At 39.5% G+C, this 22,288-nt stretch overlaps 1 protein-coding gene across 4 annotated transcripts in view; it reads left to right on the forward strand.

Moving 5' to 3' along the window:
- Positions 1 to 22,288, forward strand: part of SEL1L2 (SEL1L2 adaptor subunit of SYVN1 ubiquitin ligase) — a 106,446-nt gene that overhangs the window by 68,791 nt on the left and 15,367 nt on the right. For all 4 annotated transcript variants that reach the window (XM_060202913.1, XM_060202921.1, XM_060202931.1 and 1 more), the window contains 5 exons: positions 7,450 to 7,512; positions 8,071 to 8,158; positions 13,328 to 13,476; positions 16,852 to 17,017; positions 17,123 to 17,197. In XM_060202913.1, the coding sequence (XP_060058896.1) occupies positions 7,450 to 7,512; positions 8,071 to 8,158; positions 13,328 to 13,476; positions 16,852 to 17,017; positions 17,123 to 17,197 (541 nt within the window). The remainder of the gene's footprint in view (positions 1 to 7,449; positions 7,513 to 8,070; positions 8,159 to 13,327; positions 13,477 to 16,851; positions 17,018 to 17,122; positions 17,198 to 22,288) is intronic.

The raw sequence follows: 22,288 nt of genomic DNA on the forward strand, positions 1-22,288 counted from the left end.
CCTATAATTGGAAACTGGACTTACCAATTCAAATGAACTTCCCTGGTTTCCACAAAGAGTATTTAAACTGTTAGAAAGAGGGAGGGGCCGGGTGGTGGCGCACCTGGTTGAGCGTACATGTTATGGTGCACAAGGACTCAGGTTCAAGCCCCCAATGCCCACCTACAGGGAGAAAGCTCTGCAAGTGGTGAAGCAGGTCTGCAGGTGTCTCTCTGTCTCTCTTCCTCTCTATCTCCCCTCCTTTCTAGACTTCCTGCTGTCTCCAATAAATAATAATAATAATAAAATGGGAAATACAAGGGTTTCAATTCTTCTGACCTGTAAGATCACATCAAATTTCCTGTTAAAACAAAGATTCTAATTGCTCTTAACCATCCTACATAATAATAAAAGTAGAAAAGAAGGGTCTCCAATAACTTCCCTAATGCACATTTTGCATATTAACTGTTGGAGTTATATTCAACCCAATGTATGAAGTTCAGGTCACTAACCATCCTCCAGGGCCATATTAGATAGTCTAGTTCTTTTGGGACCCAATTTCAAACTTACTGTATGACTACAGTAAATGTAAGACAGAGACAACCATGAAATGCTCAGTTTTCTCCCATTCAGTCTTACCTGAAGGCAAGAAATACTACTGGCCATACAAATGATTGTCAGAGAGACAGCCAGGACATAATGATTGAGAGTTTAATTCTGGACAAAAGAGAGTCTGGCTTGAATGTCAGCTCAGCACTTCACCAACTGAATGGTAATGGGGAAAGCAGCATGACCTCTTTGTGTTTCAGTCTCCCCATCTGTTAAACGGGAATGTAAATTTTGCTTCATATTGTTATGAGTATTTAATGAGTTAATTTTTATGTGCCTTTTATTATGACATAGCTTAAGTAGTATTATGGATCAACCGTTTTCTTTTTGTAGTCCAGGGCCAGTTGAGCAGAATAAACTTTAAAGCATACACAAGTCAGAATGAATTTGAGGAAAATTACTATCGCTGAGGGAAAGTTGAAATGGTATAGTTTGGCTTTGTCATAGAAATCTTTTTCTTGGTAGTCAGACAGTAGCGCAGCGGGTTAAGCGCATGTGGCGGGAAGCACAATGACCAGTGTAAGGATCTTGGTTCGAGCCTCCAACTCCCCACCTGCAGGGGGGTCGCTTCATAGGTGGTGAAGCAGGTCTGCAGGTGTCTATCTTTCTCTCCCCCTCTCTGTTGTCCCCTCCTCTCTCCTATCCTCTCTGTCCTATCCAACAACAACAAAAGCAATAACAACAATAACTACAACAACAATAAAAAAAAACAAGGGCAACAAAAGAGAAAATAAATACAAAAAAAAATTTTTTTTTAAAAAGAGATCTTTTTCTTAACTCTTAGACTCAGTGAGGATGGTATCTGTCTGATAAAATTTAGTAAGCTACTTTGAATCTCTTTAGCATATAAAGAATGACTTCCTCGCCACTAGTCATTAGCCTAATGATGGTGAATGGTCTTGATAACCTTTCTATCCCTGTGCATTCTATCAGGAAGCGTTTTGTTATCTTACTATGTCATACTGCATCACTGGCAGTAAAGATGTGTTCAAATCGAGGAATATTTTCAACCATGAGATCAGTTTTTAAAAGCCCACATGCTGCTTTAGGAGCCTATTTATAAATGACTAGCACCTCTGAGCTGCTGCTATTGTGGTGTAAATTACTGAGAAGGCTGGTACTCTTCCTTGTAATTTGTATGAAATTGTTGCTCAGCAAGACAGTTATCTGGAGTACCATTAGATTAGGGTGACAAGGGAGAACACACTGAAAAAGAGGTGGAGTAATGTAACAGAGAAAGATCTCTTATAATCTGGCAAATAATGCTGATGTGTCAGCCAGAAGGAATAACGCCAGGAAGCTGTGTGTGTAAATTAAAACAGCTTCTAAGCAATTCAGGGCTGTGTAACCAGCAGTGAGCTACTTCTAGTCCAACCTTGAGATGCTTTCCTCTACAGGGCAAATCTGGAATTGTACTCAAGGTATTTACTTTGAATGACATCAGGTGGACATGGTCATATATTTATTTACTTTATCATTGCCTGGACAGTTTATTATATTTGTGATTTGCGGCACCAAAATAAAGGGTCATTACATTTACTCTTCAAACACCTATACTATTCTAGTAATATTTAAAAGGGGGAAAAATGCTTTTAAAGGCCAGGTGGTAGTGCACATGTTACCAAGCACAGGAATCCACGTTTAAACCCCTGATCCTCATCAATGGGGTGTGGGTGTGGGGGTGGGGAAGCTTCACGAGCAGTGAAGTAAAGCTACAGGTCTCTCTCTTTCTCTCTCTCTCTCTCTCTCCCCCCCTCTCCATCTCCCCTCTCCCTCTCACTTTCACTCTACCCTAATATATATATAAAATTTTGGATACAGAGAGAAATTGAGTGGGAAGGGAAAGAGAGAGAGAGAGAGAGAGAGAGAGGAACCTGCATCACTGCTTGTGAAGCCTCTCCCCAGTAGGTGACAGAAGACTTGAACTTGGGTCCTTGTGCACTATAATGTGTGTACTCAACCAGGTGTGCCACTGTTCACCCCCTATTAATTTAGTCATTGCCAGAGTAATGTTCCAGACTGACTTTTTCAGATAGAAACATATATATACAGTTCGAGCCCCCGGCTCAGCTCCCCACCTGCAGGGGAATCACTTCACAGGCAGTGAAGCAGGTCTTCAGGTGTCTGTCTTTCTCTCCCCTTCTCTGTCTTCCCCTCCTCTCTCCATTTCTCTCTGTCCTATCCAACAAGGACATCAACAACAACAACAATAACTACTACAATAAAATAACAAGGGCAATAAAAGGGAATAAATAAATAAATATTAAAAAAACTTAAAAAAGAAACATATATATATATATATATATATATATATATATATATATATATATATATATATATATATAACAGGACCAGCAAAATAGTTTACCTGGATAGTGCACTTGCTTTATTATGCATGTGACTCAGGTTCACAACTGACCTCCACTATACTGAAGGAAACTGGTGCTGTGGTGTCTTTTCTCACACATACGTCTCTGTGACTCCCTGAGTTTCTCTCTATCTTAAAAAGTTGACCCTGAGCAGGGGACAGAGAGAGAGAGAGAGAATGAATGAGGGTGAAAGGAACAGTGCTGTAGGGGTAGGGACAGGGGCTCAAACCTGGGTTGCACACATGACAAAGTAGACATGCTCCCAGTTGAGCTATCTTGCCAGTCCTTAAATTTGTTTTTAAGTCATGTTAGTGCCAGGAGGCAAAGCTATAGACATTATGATCCGTTTTGTCTTATTTACTCAGAAATATGAACAGTTACTCTATGTGATATAAAACCATATTGGGTTGTATTGTTTCGCTTTTCTCTTTTACTCTTCTGAACACACCAGGCCCATTCACATCTCTGCAATTTTTTTCATATGCTTCCTCTGCCAGAACCCTCCATTCTGAACCCTATCCATATCCCTACCATTACTCCTTTTGGTTCTCACAATCCTATCTAGCTTCCAAATTGACCCTGAACTCACTCTCTATACTGCTAGAACTTCACTGCTTCTACTTCTTCTTCACTATCTGAAGGCCGTGTCTTACAACTAGAGAAAGATAAGGGTCTTGTTTCAGAATATGAATTCATTAACTATTTTCCAAACAAATGACTATCTGCTCCCTAAATTCATATCAATTAACTAAACAACTGAACTCTAAAATAGAAATTACAGGGGCCAGGCGGTAGCACAGCGAGTTAAGTGCACATGGCACAAAGCACAAGGACCGGCATAAGGATCCCAGGTTCCAGCCCCTGGCTCCCCACCTGCAGGGGGATCACCTCACAAGCAGTGAAGCAGGTCTCCAAGTGTCTATCTTTCTCTCTTCCTCTCTGTCTCCTCCTTCTCTTTCGGTTTCTCTCTGTCCTAACCAACAGCAGCAGCAATGGTAACATAACAGTAACAACAATAAGGGCAACAAAAATAGGAAAATTGGCCTCCAGGAGCAGTGGATTCATAGTGCAGGCACCGAGCCCCAGCAGTAACCCTGGAGGCAAAAATAAATAAATAAAAAATAAATTAGAAATCACTTATTGTGGGGGGCAGAGTGTATATATATATATATATATATATATATATATATATATAGTTTAACTATATATAGTTATATATATAGTTATATATATAGTTTAACTATATATATATAGTTTAGCTATATATATAGTTATATATATATATATATATAGTTTAACTATATATATAGTTATATGTATATAGTTTAACTATATATACATAGTTTTGTTTGGCCTAGACAATATTTTACAAGTTAAGAGATTTCAGAACTGGGAGATAACTCCCACAGTAGTCTACCATGTGTAAGGTCCTGAATTCAAGCACTAGCACATGAGAGCTCTATAGATGGCATCAGGCGAAGCCCCCTAGATGGTGGAGCATTGCTGTGGTGTCTTTCCCTTCTATCTCTCTTACCTCTCTGCCTTCTCTAAATAAGTAAATGAATTGGGCCTGGGAAGCCATTCAGTGATATTGTGCATATATAGGGCTCTGGGTTCATTCTCTGATGCTTGGGGAAAAGAATTAAAAAGGAAGAAAGAAAAATGAGAAAATTTCATAAAAAAAAAAAACTGGACATCTACTTTTCATTTTGTTTTGTTTTTGGAAACTGGAAAAAGCTGACATGCGAGAGTGCCATTCCATGTGGAAGCAATCATGGGCTAGAGCATAGAGCTGAGGAGCTGCTTTCCTTTTAAACAGAGCAGCTGCTTTCTGGTTTGCCTCAATCTCCATTACACTTTCCACTACTTGGTTTAATTTCCTTCTTACAGTACCTGCATAACTCCGGGATCTTTTCAGCTGGTAACTTCTGCCCTGAAAGTTTTTTTTTTTTTTTTGCTTCCAGGGTTATTGCTGGGGTTCGGTACCTGCACTATGAATCCACTGCTCCTGGAGGCCATTTTTTTCCTTTTTGTTGCCCTTGTTTATTATTGTTTTCATTGCTGTCATTGTTGTTGGATAGGACAGAGAAATCAAAATAGGAAGGGAAGACAGAGGGGAGAGAGAAAGATAGACACCTGCAGACCTGCTTCACAGCTTGGAAAGTGACCCCCCCCCCCCAAGGTGAGAAGCCAGGGGATCTAACCAGTATCCTTACACAGGTCCTTGGACTTGACATCATGTGCGCTTGAGCCACTGAGCTACCACCCAGTCCCACACTGAAAGTTCTTAACAAGTTCTCTGGCCTTAAGTAGTTGCTGACAAATTTGGTGAGAAATTTCCCTCTGCTATCCTAATCTCTCTCTTTTTTTCCCTTCTTCCTCCTCTCCTATTTCCCTTCTTTCCATTTTTCCCAACACCTAACTGCGATCAGTTAGAAAAAAGATAGACTCAGTAGATTTTACCATATCCATCACATGAGGTCTTGCTATTTAATCCAAGACTCCTATGACTGGAGTCATATATAGTCAGAGAAGACAGCAGAGGTTTGCAATCCATTTCAACATGGTACACAAGTCGTTTTTTTTTTTTAATTTTTGCTTTCTTTTTTCCCTTTTGTTGCCCTTATTGTTTTATTGTTGTTGTAGTTGTTATTGCTGTTGTTATTGATGTCATTGTTGGATAGGACAGAGAGAAATGGAGAGAGGAAGGGAAGATAGAGAGGGGGAGAGAAAGACACTTGCAGACCTGCTTCATCACCTGTGAAGCTACTCTCCTGCAGGTGGGGAGATAGGGGTTCAAACCAGGATCCTTACGCCAGGCTTCCTGCCATGTGCACTTAGCCTGCTGCGCTACCTCCTAATGCCCATTAAAATTTTTTTTTACAATAACTAGCCCCTTTGATAGTCCTAATCCTGCATTTCTAAGGGGCACTCTGACTATATTACAACAAATAAATTTAGGTGATAAGAAGACATTTAGAATCTTCTAGCAGAGCTCAAGTTCCTGAGAAAATGTGATCAACCTGAAAAGTAAACATAGCAATTCATTGACTGCAAGTCAGTCGGTCTAAGTGTGATTTCTTATTCAGTCATTAGAGAGTGAAATGAATGAGAAATGAAATGTTAAAATCAATATTCTTTGGGGAAAGTTAATTTCACTCTTTATTCAGGATTGATAATACTAAAGATAGCATAATAGTTGTGCAAAAGTACATTCATGTCTGAAGCAGCAAAGATCCCAGGTTCAATCCCCAGGACCTCCATTAAAAAAAGAAGAAAAGAGGCGGCCCGTCGGTAGCACAAAGGGTTAAGTGCACATGTCTTGAAGTGCACCAACAGGATTAAGGGTTCTGGTTCCAGCCCTTGGCTCCCCACCTGCAGGGGTCGCTGCTTCACAAGCATGTGAAGCAGGTCTGTAGATGTCTATCTCTTTCTCCCCCTCTCTGCTTTCCCCTCCTCTCAACTTCTCTCTGCCCTACCCAACAACAGTAAGGGCAAAAAAAATGAGGGAAAATAGCCTCCAGGAGCAGTGGATTTGTGGTGTAGGCACAGAGCCCCAGTGCTAACCCTGGAGGCAAAAAAAAAAAAAAAAAAGAAAGAAAGAAAAGAAAAGAAGAAAAAGGGGGAGAGGGAGGGGATATGAGGGAAATTACATAATAGTTATGCAAAGAGACACTCAGGCTTGAGGCTCCAGTTCCTCACATCACCAAAAGCCAGAACTGATCAGTGCTCTGATTAAATAATAATAAATTAAAAAAATATCAGTTAAAAATACTAATCAGCCCTCTTATCCTATGGTTTTATTTTTCTCTGTTCTATCAAATAAAATAGAAGAGAAAAAAAAAAACATGCACAACCAGAGTGGTGGATTCCTAGTGCTGGCATTGAGCCCCAGTAATAACTCTGGTGGAAATTAAAAAAATTTTTTTTAATTAAATTAAATTTAAAAAGTGCCACAGCACCAAGACTCTCTTCCCCTTTTCTTGTCTATTCGAAATTAATAATAATAATAATAATAATAATAATAATAATAATAATAATTGATAATAAAAGAGGGGTGGAGGAGAAAAAAGAAAGTCAGCTGGGGAGTGGTAGAATTGCAGATATATCCAGCCCCTGTGCCATAAAAATGATTGTTTGAATTTATTAATTTTGGGGATAAAGAATAGGAAAGCTATCAATAGAGGGGATGGGAAATGGAGTTCTAGTAGTGGGAATCATGTGGAATTGTACCTCTCTTATCCTATGGTCTTGTCAGTGTTTTATAAATAAAAATTGATTTTAAAAATTTATTAATTTTTATAAAATAGATTGAAAGAGACTAGAATGCCTCTCATCTCTGGCATATATGGCAGTGCCAGAGATCTGACCTGAGACTTTCTGTATACAAATACTGGTCTACAATGCTGCTGAGCTATCTCCCTGACCCACAGTAATTTTCTTCATTATGAATTCTTCTGTGGCTTTTCTTGATTATTTAAAACTCTTCTAGGGCAATGCAATTGGTCTTCATGGGCTTGGTCTTGTGTACTTTTATGGGAAAGGCGTTCCAGTGGTAAGTTAAATCCTTTTTATTATCTTTTCTAAATACTCTTAGCAATTTGCAGTGTGAATATTAATGATCTTTGACTAATTCAAAGGAGCCAGCCTCTATTACTGGTTTACTTAACTGAGAAAATAGAGATAATAGAGAATAAAATAATATGTTGAGATGTTTGCCAAAGAAAATGTTTGGGATATGACAAGAGAAACATTATTATTTCTTATAATCAGATTCTGAGTTGCCCTAGAAATCATCTAACCCCTGAGGACTTCTATGATTGGAAATTCTATTTTCTTAGTTTAACCACTGTCATTTGAGTGACCTCCCCACAATATCTAATAAAACCTACTGTCATTGTTGGAAAAGACATAACTTACAATGACAATTAAATCATTATTTCCTAGTAGAATCTAATATAACAGTGAAATAAAATGTATACTTCTGATACAATTTTAATTAGCCTAAATCACATAGGAGATATTATTTATATTCTTAATAAAAAGTGTGATGAAATGTTACTATGGATTTTTAAATACACCTTTTGAGTAATAGAATGTACTTATATTACAGAATTATGCTGAAGCACTTAAATACTTTCAGAAAGCTGCAGAGAAAGGATGGCCCAATGCACAGTTTCATCTAGGATACATGTACTACTGTAAGTGCTACAAATATGGCTGCTTTACTAGAATGATAAGTGCGTTAATAACCTTGCTCCTTTATTAACAAAAAAATCAAAGAATTGGTGTGAGTGCTTTTGATGGAACATTCAGGCAAGCAGTTTTAGGAGGAATTTAACAAAAATGAAAGGGAAAGATACTTGATAGAGAAGGAGTCAAGGAGCTAACTCATCTTCAAAACAGTTAAATTTGTGGTGCCTTGTTCTATTCAATTCACATATTCCAGAAGCACATATTTGACACACACATGAGCACACACATGAGACTTGGAGTGCAGTATTTGGGAGACATCAACATTCAAGTGTTGCTTGAAGACTACAAAAGGAAAGGAGATGGGCTGGGGTGGTGGCGCACCTGGTTGAGCACACATGTTACAAAAGGAAAGGAGAAAGAGTGTGAAGGAAGAAGCAACAGTTCATGTTCAGAACCATATGGCGATCCTCGGCATCATATTTTTTTAATAGGGATAGAGAAGAAGTTAAGAAAGGAGGGGAAGGTAGAGAAGGAGAAAGAAAGGTACCTGCAGTACTGTTTCGCCACTTAAGAGACTTCTTCCTGTAGATGATGCCTGGGGACTTGAAACCAGGCCTCTGTGCATGGTAGTGTGTGCCCTCTACCAGGTGTGCTACCACACAGCACCTAGAAAGTGATTTTTAAAAAATATTTTATTCCCTTTTTGTTACCCTTGTTATTTTATTGTTGTAGTTATTATTATTGTTGTTGGATAGGACAGAGAGAAATGGAGAGAGGAGGGGAAGACAGAGAGGGGGAGAGAAAGATAGACACCTGCAGACATGCTTCTTCTGGGGGGCCAGCCTCAGCAGGTTATTAGGGTATCCTGACGGAGGAGGGGCATGGGCGAAAAATGAGGAAGAATGAGAGACGAGTGAGTTGATGCTGAATCAAGCTCAAGCAGACATCTCTGTCATACTTAAGCAGAACTTTATAGTCTCATAAGGCTTAGATCTTTAAAACAAAAATCACCAAGGCTTTGGTTATTAATACAAAAATCACCAAGACTTGGTCACTAATACATAAATCACCAAGGCTTTGATTATTAATACAAAAATCACCAAGTAAGAACAGCACAGGTAGGGAACATTCACATTCCAGAGGTACTTTTCTCCCTAGATAGCACATCACAGTTTCTATGGTTTTGTTATTCCTGTACCTGTGTGCTAGGCAGATGTCCTATTGACTAAGATTAATATTCTAATATTCTACGTGTATGTTTATGCCATTCTCTTGCCCCTATGCATCAGAAGCCATGGTTCATAGAAAGCTCAAGCTTGTTATGTTTCTAGGGGCCTTAAACAAATTGAGCAGCCCATTTTTCATAAAATCTGTTTCATTGTTTGATTAAGGAGTTTTGTTTTGTTTCTTACTCAGAAGGCACCAAGGTGGTGCTGACCTGACCAGCCTCTCCATAAAGTTAAGCTCTGTAGCTGGAATCCATCTTCTGTGTGTGTTCACTATGTGACCTAGGTTCTTGTGTACTATTCCTGCATAAGGAAGTGGAAGCATAGTTGTAGGTGGTAGATTAAAAGGCCCATTATATCTAGGCAGGTACCATAACTTTCCATTTATTTATTGGAAATACTAAAGGAAGTGGTATAGATAAAGGGGGAAACATTTCTTCCTCTTGGAGTCTCGTAAAAAAATTCTGCATTATTGGTATTGCTTGTTCCATTATGATCACTCTTACAGAGTGCAGTGCAGGTTTTGTCGTTACTTTTGTTATTTGTCAGGCTCTAAGCCTGGCCATAGGTAATATTATTAAGACCACACAGAGATTAGTCCCAAGCCCTATACATGACAAAAGGCAAGATGGTTTCAAAATGGTGCTGAACTTCCTGTGAAACTGGTACCTTGTCAAGCAACTTGCATGGCAGCACCTGCGCCATGCTTCACCGCTTGTGAAGCAACTCGCCTGCAGGTGGGGAGCCAAGGGCTTGAACCGGGATCCTTATGCCGGTCCTTGAGCTTTGTGTGGCCACGTGTGCTTAACTTGCTGAGCTAACCCCACCCACCCCACCCACCCCACCCACCCCACCCCCGACTCCCAGAAAAGTGATCTTAAGGAAACCAAGAGATAGAATTTTCTTTCTTTCCCTTGGGGGGTATTACTAGTGCTTGGTACCTGCACTATGAATCCACTGCTCCTGTAGCCAGTTTTTTGTTTTTGTTTTTACTTTTTTTTTGATAGAACAGAGAGAAATTGAGAGGGGAGGGAAGGGGAAGATAGAGGAAAAAAAAAAAAAAAAACACCTGCAGATCTGCTTCACCAATTCTGAAGCAACTCTCCCTGCAGGTGGGGAGCCTGGGGCTCAAACCCTGATCCTTGCGCTGGTTCTTGCACTTAGTAGTAGGAGTGTTTAACCCAGTGTGCCACCTCCTGGCCACCAGGATAGAATTTTCTTCTTTTTCTTACTTTTTCTTTCTTTTTTCTTTTTCTTTCTTTTTTCTTTTTTGAATTTTCAAGAATAAATGAATGAAAACTTAACTTTTGTAAAATATAGTAAGAAGTCTCATTCTCTTATTTTCAAAAGGGAGTAAGAAAGGGTCAAGTATGGATGAGACATGTTAATAGATAAGGTCACTGGATTTGCTGAAGTATGAGTAGAAGGTAAGAAAGCAGATAAGTAAAACTGGTCTTGGCCATAACATGCCTTTAAATGGAAGGAGTGAGTTGAAACAGTAGCCTGCGTAGGACCAAATGCCAACAGGAAGTTGTTTTTTTAAATTTTTTTATATTTATTTATTTATTTTCCCTCTTGTTGCCCTTGTTGCTTAACATTGTTGTGGTTATTATTGTTGTTGTTATTGATGTCATTGTTTTGGGATAGGACAGAGAGAAATGGAGAGAGGAGGGGAAGACAGAGAGGGGGAAAGAAAGACAAAAGCAACCTGTGAGGCAACTTCCCTGCAGGTGGGGAGCGGGGGGCTCGAACCCGGATCCTTAAGCTTTGCGCCACTTGGGCTTAACCCGCTGCACCACCGCCCAACTCCCAGGAAGTTGTTTTTAAGATGGTCAGATACCAGTGTTTAATTTTTGATGAAGAAAAAACAGTTAACTAATGGAGGTAATTAATGCATTATGGGAAAGATAAAATTATCAAAAGCGATTCTGGAAAAGGTAGATGGTGCGAGGATCTGACTGGGTTCAGCTATCATTATTTTTGATAGAAAGAAAGCATTTCTCACTTTCCAAGATGGTAAAAAAGGGGAGAAAGGGTAATGCAAATGTAAGTATACAGGACGGGGAGAATAGCAAATGAGAAAGTAAGTATGAAGGTTTCCTCAGTGAGCTAGGTGGTACAAAGTTATCTTCTGAGATCAACGGTAGAATGATCTTTAGGTAGGAGGTCTCAGAAGGTCATGAAGGCTATAATAATCTCAGTGGGGACTGAGATGCAAGTGGTCAGGATAAGTAGTAGGAGATCAGAACATGATTGATTATACTTGCTAAGTTCTTCCTATCAAATGTGGAAGTAGGGCAACAGTGGACTACATCATCAAAGAAGACAGATCTGGCTAAGAGGTCAGCTGACATTTTCCACAGCAGCCATAGGGGAAGATCATTTTAGACTGTCTTGGGTTGTTGCCTAATATGGCCTTGTTCTACAAGATTAATTCAAAGTCTCAAGTCCAGGATCTATCATGTCAGGTCCCTCAAGTTCCCAGAATAAGACTTAAAGAAATGGCTAATGCTTATTAATTATTGATATGTATTTACTCACTTAGTTTTCCCAAAATATCTAGAGTATCCTGAGGTTTACAGATGGAAAAAATGAGTCATATTGAAGTCAAACTAATCTTAGCCAAGATCACAGTTAGCAATCTGCCACTAGAGTATTTTCTGTGAACTGAACTGCAACTGTACTTTTCCTAAAAGTATATAAAATGTTAGAGCTGAAAAAAAATTTAAAGACCACCTAGTGTGGCATGGAACTATACACTATACACTAGTCTTACAATCTTTTTTTGCCTCCAGGGTTATTACTGGGGCTCGTTGCCTACAATATGAATCCACTAGTCCTGGAGGCTATTTTTTCCTTTTTGTTGCCCTTGTTGTTTATCGTTGTTGTTATTATTGCTGTCATTGTTGTAGGATAGGACAGAGAGAAATTGAGAGAGGAGGGAAAGACAGAGGGAGAAAGATAGACACCTGCAGACCTGCTTCACCCCTTGTGAAGCAAACCCCCCCCCCCCCCCCCCCCGCAGGTAGGGAGCTGGAGGCTCAAACCAGGATACTTAGGTCAGTCCTTGCGCTTTGCACCAAGCATGCTTAACCCGCTGTACTACCATCCTGCCCTCTAGTCTTACAATCTTTAACCTACTATTAATCACAAAAATAAAAATACATACATATACCCACCTTCCTCCTTCCTCCCACCCCAACAAATGAAGTACACAGAGATTTCCCAATTACAAAAGAAGTTAAGAGAAATTCAGGGGTGGGGGTAGATAGCATAATAGTTATGCAAAGAGACTTTCTTGCCTGAGGTTACTAAATCCCAGGCTTAATCCCCCCCCCCCCCCCCGCCCATTACCATAAAACAGAGCTGAACAGTGCTCTGGGGAAAAGAAAAAAAAAAAAAAAAAAAGGAAGGAAGGAAGGAAAGGAAAGAGAAGAAAAGAAAAGAAAAGAAAAGAGAAAGAAATTCAGGACAAGAATTCCAGTTGGGAGTATGCTGATTCTTCACCCTAGTTCCAATTGTTTCTTGCTCCAAGCATGAGCCAAATCTGAGTTGGACCTTCTAGAACTCGGATTCTCTACTACATAAGCCATAGATATGGTTAGGTGAAGCTATCCTAGTTTTCTAGTATGGTGTGGGATATCAAATGTTATGTAGAACTTCTGGTCCCCAGAGATCATCATTTGGTCTCTTTCATTAACTCAAGTTGTGCCCTAGGCGATATCTTCATAAAACTAAAAAGTCCTTCTCCAGTTTTCTGAGTTGGTTAAGAACATTCATTTCAACATACTTATATTTGAACTCAACTTTTCCCTTCTAAATAGTGGAACTTTAACTTTTGGTTGCATTGCCCAATCATGTTCAAAACAAAGGCATCACTATATTCATATATGATATTAGAAAAAATAAAATAAATAAGAGTTATCTTAAATTGATTTTAATTTTCAGCTGGATCTGGAGTATGGAAGGATTATAAACTTGCCTTCAAATATTTTTATCTGGCATCTCAGAGTGGGCAGCCCCTTGCCATTTATTACCTGGCTGAGATGTATGCAACAGGAAAAGGAGTGTTAAGATCTTGTAGAACTGCGGTGGAGGTAAATAATGAGTTATTTTGAAAGTACTTTGCATTTATCTCATAATACTGTGCTTAGAATGTTGCTATTTTTGGTCTTATAGACATCACTTCCTTTCATCCAGTTGACAGTGTGTGCAATAACATTTGCAAAGGTAGAAACTGAGTGATGTGTTGACTAATTTGGTAAAAGGCGAAAGATTTGTACGATCTGAAGATAAACCAGAGTATTATGTTGACTAATTTGGATTGGGAATGGGAAAAAGAAATGATCATTCCCCCTTTGCATTTGGCTTTTCATCAAGTTCACAGCCTGTCTCAGAATTCAGTTAAGAGCTCTGTTTTAGACTTCAATCAAATCACCAGGGCAATTTGGAACTTCTGGTGGTATTGGGAGTTGCTACTTAGGAAATGAGAGACTTGTTTTAGCCTAGAAAATGTAGCCCAGTGGTCTGGGAGGTGGCCCAGGGGGTAAAGCATTGGATTCTCAACCATGAGGTCCCGAGTTTGATCCCTGGCAGCACATGTACCCAAGTGGTGTCTGGTTCTTTCTCTCCTCCTATCTCCCTCATGAATCAATCAATCAATTCTTTTTTTAAAAAAGAAAGGGGAGTCGGGCTGTAGCGCAGCGGGTTAAGTGCAGGTGGCGCAAAGCACAAGGACCAGCATAAGGATCCCGGTTTGAACCCCGGCTCCCCACCTGCAGGGGAGTAGCTTCACAGGCAGTGAAGCAGGTCTGCAGGTGTCTATCTTTCTCTCTTCCTCTCTGTCTTCCCCTCCTCTCTCCATTTCTCTCTGTCCTATCCAACAACAACAACAACAATAATAACTACAACAATAAAACAACAAGGGCAACAAAAGGGAATAAATTAAATAAATATAAAAAAAATATTTAAAAGAAAAAAAAAAGAAAAAGGAAATGTAGCCCACTTCTTTCCAGAAAGCAGAGTCCTTGGGTTTTTGATGATTTGGACGAAGTAATCTAATTTTAGATTTGTTTCTTTTCCAACTTCTTAGTAATTATATATGGCTAACTTCTTTTGGTTACATAAGGACTATTCAGCTAAGTTGACTTTTGTCCCCATGGAGCTCAGCACAATTTTTTTTTGTGATTATGTCACCTACACCATCATACACAGTTTTTCCCTTTACTATCTCTTTTCTTTTTTTTTTCCTCCAGGGTTATTGCTGGGCTCGGTGCCTGCACCATGAATCCACCGCTCCTGGAGGCCATTTTTCCCCCTTTTGTTGCCCTTGTTGTTGTAGCCTCATTGTGGTTATTATTATTGCCATTGTTGATGTTGTTCATTGTTGGATAGGACAGAGAGAAATGGAGAGAGGATGGGAAGACAGAGAGGGGGAGAGAAAGATAGACACCTGCAGAACTGCTTCACTGCCTGTGAAGCGACTCCCCTGCAGGTGGGGAGCCTGAGGCTCGAACCGGGATCCTTCCGCCGGTCCTTGTGCATTGTGCCACAAGTGCTTAACCCACTACGCCACCGCCCGACCCCCCACTATCTCTTTTCTATATCAGCTATAGTCTTTTTATTTTTATTTCCAAATTAAAAAATATATGTACTTATTTATTTTGGTTAGAGAGAGGGAAATTGAAAGAGAATAAGAGGAGAGAGAGAGAGAGGGAAAATTTGCAACACTGATTCACTACTTGTGAAGCATTCCCCCTGCAGGTAGGAACTGGAGTCTTGAACCTGGGCCCTTGTGCACTATAATATAACTAGGTGTGCCACTATCCAACCCCTTAATCAGCTATAGCCCTTGCAAATTAGTCTTGTCCAGAAAGAGTCCTTAAAAGAAAGGGAAAAAAAAGCCAATACATTCCTGTCCTGCCACGCAGGCTTCAATTCTAGAAAATTAATTATGCAATTTCTCCCCCAGGGTTATATCTTGGGTTCAGTGACAGCATAACAAACCCATGACAGCATAACAGATCCTGGTGGCCATTTTTTCCAAACCCCCCCCCCCATTTCCTTTCTTTTTTATTAGATAGGACAGAGAAATTGAGAAGGCCCAACTTCTCTGGACAGATGACCTCACTAGTGTGTCCTGGATCCTCGCACCTCCAAAGCTCTGGCCCACTAGGAAAAGATAGAAACAGGCTGGCGGTATGGATCAACCTGTCAATGCCCATTTTCAGTGGAGAAGCAATTACAGAAGCCAGAACTCCTACCTTCTGCACCCCCAAAATAATCTTGATCCATACTCCAGGAGGAGGGGAAGTGATAGGATGAAGATAAGAGGGCTTTGAACTGCAACTCCATCAGCACCCAGAGAGAGAGAAGGAAAAGAAGAGGGACATACGGAGGTAGTTATGTTGACATGAGTGGCTTGGAGGAGAAGAGAGGGTTGAATCAGGAGAAAAACGGGGTAATTATGTGGATAGATAGTTGTAGAGATGGTTAGCCCATGTATACAACCTTAAGAGAACTGTTGTGGATTGCAGTGGGGAGACTGAAGATTCAGAACTCTGGTGGTGGGAATGGTATGGATTTATACCCCTGTTGACATGTAATTTTGTAAAATAATAAAATTAATTAATTAAAAAATAAAATATACAATTGCAAAAAGAGAGAGAGAATTTGAGATGGGAGGGAAAGATAGAGAAGGGAGGAAGATAAGACACCTGCAGACCTGCTTCACTGCTCATGAAGCTTTTCCCTTTCAGGCAAGGAGCAGGGGGGCGCTCGAACCTGGGTCCTTGCACAGACCTGCAGGGGAGTCACTTCACAAGTGACTCCCCTGCAGATCTGTAGGTATCTATCTTTCTCTCTCCTTCTCTGTCTTCCCTTCCCCTTCAATTTCTCTCTGTCCTAACCAACAACAACAACAATAACAATAACAATACTAACAACAACAAGGGCAACAAAAATGGGGGGAAAATGACCTCCAGGAGCAGTGGATTTGTAGTGCAGGCACCAAGCCCCAGAGATAACCTTGGAAACAGAAAAAAAAAAAGTTTAACTTATTATGTATTGGGTAGAGATAGAGCAATCAAAAGAGAAGAGAGAGATAGAGAAAAAAGAGACAGAGATACCTGTAGCACTGCTTCACTACTTGTGATGCTCCCCTCTGCAGATGTGGACTCGGGGTTTCAATCTTTGTCCTTGAGCATTCCAAGATGTGCACTCAACCAGGTGTGCCACCACCTGGCTCCTATTAAATTCAAAATAAGTTTTAACTCAAGACAAAATTATACTCTTGTAATGTTGTGCCTATGAAAAACCTTAACTGTTCAGTCTAAGTAGTTTGTAGTAGACATGATTTAGGCTTGAGATTCTTACTTAACCAGCCAGTTGAAACTTTAGACAGATAACATTTATCATTTACCTGAAATGAAGTGAACTAGCTAACTAGCCTGCTTGATTTTTCCCACATACAGCTTTATAAAGGTGTCTGTGAACTAGGTCACTGGGCTGAGAAATTCCTGACAGCATACTTTGCCTATAAGGATGGCGATATAGATTCTTCTCTTGTTCAGTATGCACTACTTGCAGAAATGGGGTATGAAGTAGCTCAAAGCAATTCAGCATTCATTTTGGAATCTAGTAAGATAAGTTAATTTTCTGCAGTTTCCTAATCATGTACATGTGACTTTACTACAGGGGGATTTTAAGCCTTCCTAATGGAATGAATCTCTCTCTCTCTTTCAGGAAAGGCTAATATTCTTAAAAAGGAGAAGATGTATCCAATGGCACTTCTCCTATGGAATCGAGCTGCCATTCAAGGTACAGTATAGAGCATAAACAAAAATGAGTAGTTATCAGGATCACTATTAGATATATGATTTGTTCCTGCTGGGACTTTGAACACATAGAATAGTATAGAGTGGCTGTGTTTCCAAACTATACTATACTGATGTTAAGGCCAGTCTTGGTTAGAGGTGATTTCTAGCAATTTCTCTATTATTCTCAAGATCTGTGGCACAGCAAATCACAAGAATTTTTTTATGGCTGTGTCTCCATGACACCAAGACAGTTATCTGAAATGTGACAATTCTGCTCAAGAAATCAGTTTTCTTGGTGTAACTTTAAGTTATTCATTTGCTTTGTTTTTCTTGAACTTATCATAAATGTGATCTATATGGAGGAACCTAAGGTAAATTTGATTGTTCTTTTAAAATACCACATTGATGATTACCACAAAATCCTGAGCTTTAACATGACCACTAGCATATTCAAAATAAAGCCAGAGTTAATTGGCAAGATCTGAGAGGCATCTTACTGGCATTCCCATGTCCCACTTAGAGCAATCACCTGTGATAGATTATACTATGGGGCCAGAGTGGCACATCTGGTTGAGTGCACATGTTACAATGCACAAGGACCTGGGTTCAAGCTCCCAGTCCCCACCTGCAGAGGGAAAGCTTTACAAGTGATGGAGCAGTGCTACAGGTGTCTCTCTGTCTCTCTTTCTCCTTCTCTATATCCCTTCTCCTCTAAATTTCTAGCTGTCCCTATCCAATAAATAAGAATAATAAATTGGAAAAAAAGATTACACTATAGCATTGGTAGGAAAGCATTGACAGGTAGTATTTTCATCACTATGTTTCTTTGCATTATTTCCTTAAAATTATGTTATAAAAAGCAGAGAGATACTGCAAAGCTGTCATTGTTGGCATTTGAATATGTGAATAACTCTCATGCAGTAAGAGAGCAATTTTATTTCCAATTAAGCTCCTTAAAAATTATCACATCCTAAGGTCAAATCATTCATATCCTATAAGGAATGAATGGAATTTTTTTTTTTTTTATTTCAGATGATGCTAATATGCAACTGTAGAAAAAGTCACACTGGTAACTTTTTCAGACCTAGCTAAGTTGATGATAACACAACAACAAGAGTTCTGAGTGGTTTTAGTGAGAAATTTCCATTAAAAAGAAAAGTCATGTTTTCTAAAATACAAAAAAAAAAAAACCTTGTCTAGAGAAACCTTTCAGGTATGGCAAATCTGTATAGTTGCAACGAATACAGGTTTTCAAGCCAGGAAACTGTGGAAATTGCACCAAGGAAAAGAGGCATTAAAAATGAGGAAACATTAATATTGAACAGAAGCTACCAATATAAAAAAGCCAGGAGCTAAAAATAATTATGTGTCGCAAGAGAGGTCAGGCATGAATGTTCCCAAAGATGGGAGTATTGAATGGCTCACTTGAGGTTAGGAAATCTAATAATAAAAGTTTCCTGTCAGTTCTTATTTCAGCAATTGCTGCAGGTAAAGAGAGGGCTGAAATAAGACTCAGTCATCTCCCAGTCACTAAGGCTGTTTAGGGAAATCCTACCCACTATGAAGTAATTTTCCCCACTGTGAAGGGATCCTATCAGGACTGTCACAGGCCACTATTCAGTTACTGTAGTTAGAGAGGAGCTGAATCATCTGGGAGAACTTGCTTGCCCACTGCCTCTTCTCTGAGACTTCAGGCATCAGACATAGTGCTTGAATCAAGAAAAAAAAAAAAAAGTGGGCACTGAGAACTTGAACCTGGGTTCTTACACATTGTAACTTGTGCACTCAGCCAGGTGTGCCAGTACCTGGCCCAATGACTGGTATTTTTTACAGCTAACAAATGTTATATTACCTCTACTGAAAGAGAAAGATATGCACAGCTCATGGTTATCAAAATCTAATAGAGGATGTTAGAAGGTTAAAAAAAAAATAAACCATAAGAATTAATTTCAACTAGGTATTAGATTAGGCCAATAGGGGAGAAGATTTTGGAAGAAGTCCTAAAGGTCCTACTAATATACCTCATGTCATACCACAAGGGGAATTTTTCCCTTTCCAAAGTGAGCCTAGATTATGTAGCAGAATTGGTTATAGATTAGATAGATATCCTAGATGAACATTCCTTTATCTCTTCAGTTAGTCCCACACCTTAAAAAAAATTCCGGGAGTCGGGTGGTAGCGCAGCAGGTTAAGCGCACAGAAGCACAAGGACCAGCTTAAGGATCCTGGTTTGAGCCCCTGGCTCCCCACCTGCAAGGGAGTCACAGGCAGTGAAGCAGATCTGCAGGTATCTATCTCCCTCTCTCTGTCTCCCCTCCTCTCTCCATTTCTCTCTGTCCTATCCAACGACAGCAACAACAACAACAATAATAATAACCACAACAATGATAAAAAACAAGGGCAACAAAAGGGAAAAAATGGTCTCCAGGAGCAGTGGATTCGTGGTGCAGGCACCGAGCCACGGCAATAATCCTAGAGGCAAATAAAATAAAATAAAATCCAAGTATATGATATATGATTCTAAATTACTTAATAACTGGGAAAATATTTTCTAAAAAGTTTCACACCTTATCTGTTATTCCATAAATATTAAATATTATTCTAGGGGATCATATCTACCATCAAGAGTTTCAAGGTTCTTAACTTTAGGAGAGAGAGAAAAAGAGATATAAACCAAGCTGGTAAACAAGATAAAAAATGGTATAAAAATGGTATATATGTGCTATGAAGGAAACAAAACATGGAGGTGATGTAGATATTGGGATGATCAAGTTAAGAGAATACTTTAGACAAGGTAGTCAAAGAAAGCTATAGGAGAGAAGTCTCATTTGCAATGATACTTGAATCATGAGAAACCAACTACCTGAAGAGTCAGAGGAATTCCAAATATGCCAAGCAGAGGGATTTGAATCATCTTAAATACATGAATCTTGAAGTAAATATTACCTGGGTGTGTGGTAGGAACATTAAGAAGGTTAGTAAGTATTAACCGAAATCAACATGATTTGGGTAGTCAGAAGGTGGAGGGCAAAATGCAGATTGACATGAATTGTAGAACAGGTAAGGAGACTGAATTTCCCAACTACAAAGTGAAAGAAACATTTGCCAGATTTTAGGCAGAGGAATATTATTTGATTTTAGATTTTGAAAGGATCACCCTAACTATTGTGTGGACAGTAAATTGGAAAATTAAGATAAAAGAGGAATCTAGAAGTTATTGCAATATTCCAGACCTAAAACTAGATGGTTAGAAGACTTGAAGAGAAACAGTTGGTGTGTTTTAAGGATAGAATTAACAGGACATGCTGATTAATTTAATGGTGGAGTGAAAGAAAAATAACTAGGAATAGATTAGTAGCTCTAGTAGTTCTAAATATGTAGCTTTAACTCTGATACAAGCACTGAGTTGGAAAGAATTGATTTTGTTTAGGAGGAAGGAGTAGCAGGGTTTCAATTTATATTGCATGTTTTAAGACCCAAGTAGGGAAATCAAGACATCAGTTATAAGAATCAGGTTTGGTCCCCAGAACCCTGCCCCACTAGGGAGAGAGACAGGTTAGGAGTATGGATCAACCTGCCAATGCCTATGTCAGCAGGGAAGCAATTACAGAAGCCAGACCTTCCACCTTCTGCAACACATAATGGCCCTAGGTCCATATTCCCAGAGGGATAAAGAATAGGAGAGCTTTCAAGGGGTAGGGGTGGGAGCAGTGGGATAGGGAGTCCTGGTGGTGGAAATTGTGTGGAATTATACCCCTCTTATCCTATAATCTTGTCAGTATCTCCATTTTATAAATTAAAAAAAATTTTTTTAAAGAATCAGGTTTGGAGAGACACATTGATATAAAGTCAGACATTGTAAATGTAAAGATAGCCATGGAACTAGAAGAGACCAGCTGCAGAACAAACCAAGAAAGAGAGTACAGGGAGAAAAGATAGAGAAGGAGAAAGAAAGGCATGAAGAAAGTTAATAAATAAACCAAACAACCAAGTTCTTGATAGCCTAGCAATTAGAATTGGGGGGAGGAGAAATCAGGCAAAAGTTTGAAAAGGATAAGTCTATGGGAAAGAAGAGAAATCAAGAGAATGCAAAATCTTTTTAATGTTTATTTTATTTATTTATTACTGGGTAGAGTCAGAGAAATGTTTAGAGGGGCCAGGGAGATAGAGAGGGAGAGACAGCTGCAGCTCTACTTTACCACTCATGAAGTTTTTCCCCTGCCCGTGGGGACCAGGGGTTTGAACTTGGATCCTTGAGCACTGTAGTGTGTTCTTAACAAGGTGCGCCATTGCCTAGCCCCAAGAATGCAATGTCTTTAGTGTAAAAAAAAAAAAAAAAAAAGGTTGAACAGCACTCCAGTCACTCTGCTGCTGCCCAGAGACGCAGTGATATGGTGATATGGCCAGTGGTCAGGACTGCATGAAGATTATTGACAGCCTTGTATGTAGTGGTTTCATGGAGGAGGGGACATAAACCAGATTGGAAAGGGTTGAGGACAGTGGAAGGTGAAACTTTGGAGATAACCGGTGTAGAACACTTCTTTTTTTTTTTTAAGTTTTTATTTTTATTTTTTATTTATTTTTTAAATATTTATTTTATTTACTTATTCCCTTTTGTTGCCCTTGTTTTTTTTTTTTTATTGTTGTAGTTATTCTTGTTGTCGTCATTGTTGGATAGGACAGAGAGAAATGGAGAGAGGAGGGGAAGACAGAAATGGAGAGAGGAGGGGAAGACAGAGAGGAGGAGAGAAAGACACCTGCAGACCTGCTTTACTGCCTGTGAAGCGACACCCCTGCTGTTGGGGTGCCGAGGTCTGGAACCGGGATCCTTAGCCGGTCCTTGCACTTTGCGCCATGTGCACTTAGCCTGCCCGACTCCCTGTAGAACACTCATAAAAAACCTGAATGTGAAGCGAACAGAGACAAGGCAGTAGAAACGACAACATGAAATTAAAAGCAAACAAACAACAACCAAAAGAAAAGGGCAGGGACTTGCTTTTAGTTCATTTGAAACACTAAAGTTTATTTAAATGACCAATAGGATCGCTCTAGGAAAAAGAGAGAAATTAGTGCAGTAAAAGAATAGAGCTTG

Source organism: Erinaceus europaeus, chromosome 1, assembly GCF_950295315.1.
Source record: "Erinaceus europaeus chromosome 1, mEriEur2.1, whole genome shotgun sequence".
Classification (NCBI taxonomy): domain Eukaryota; kingdom Metazoa; phylum Chordata; class Mammalia; order Eulipotyphla; family Erinaceidae; genus Erinaceus; species Erinaceus europaeus.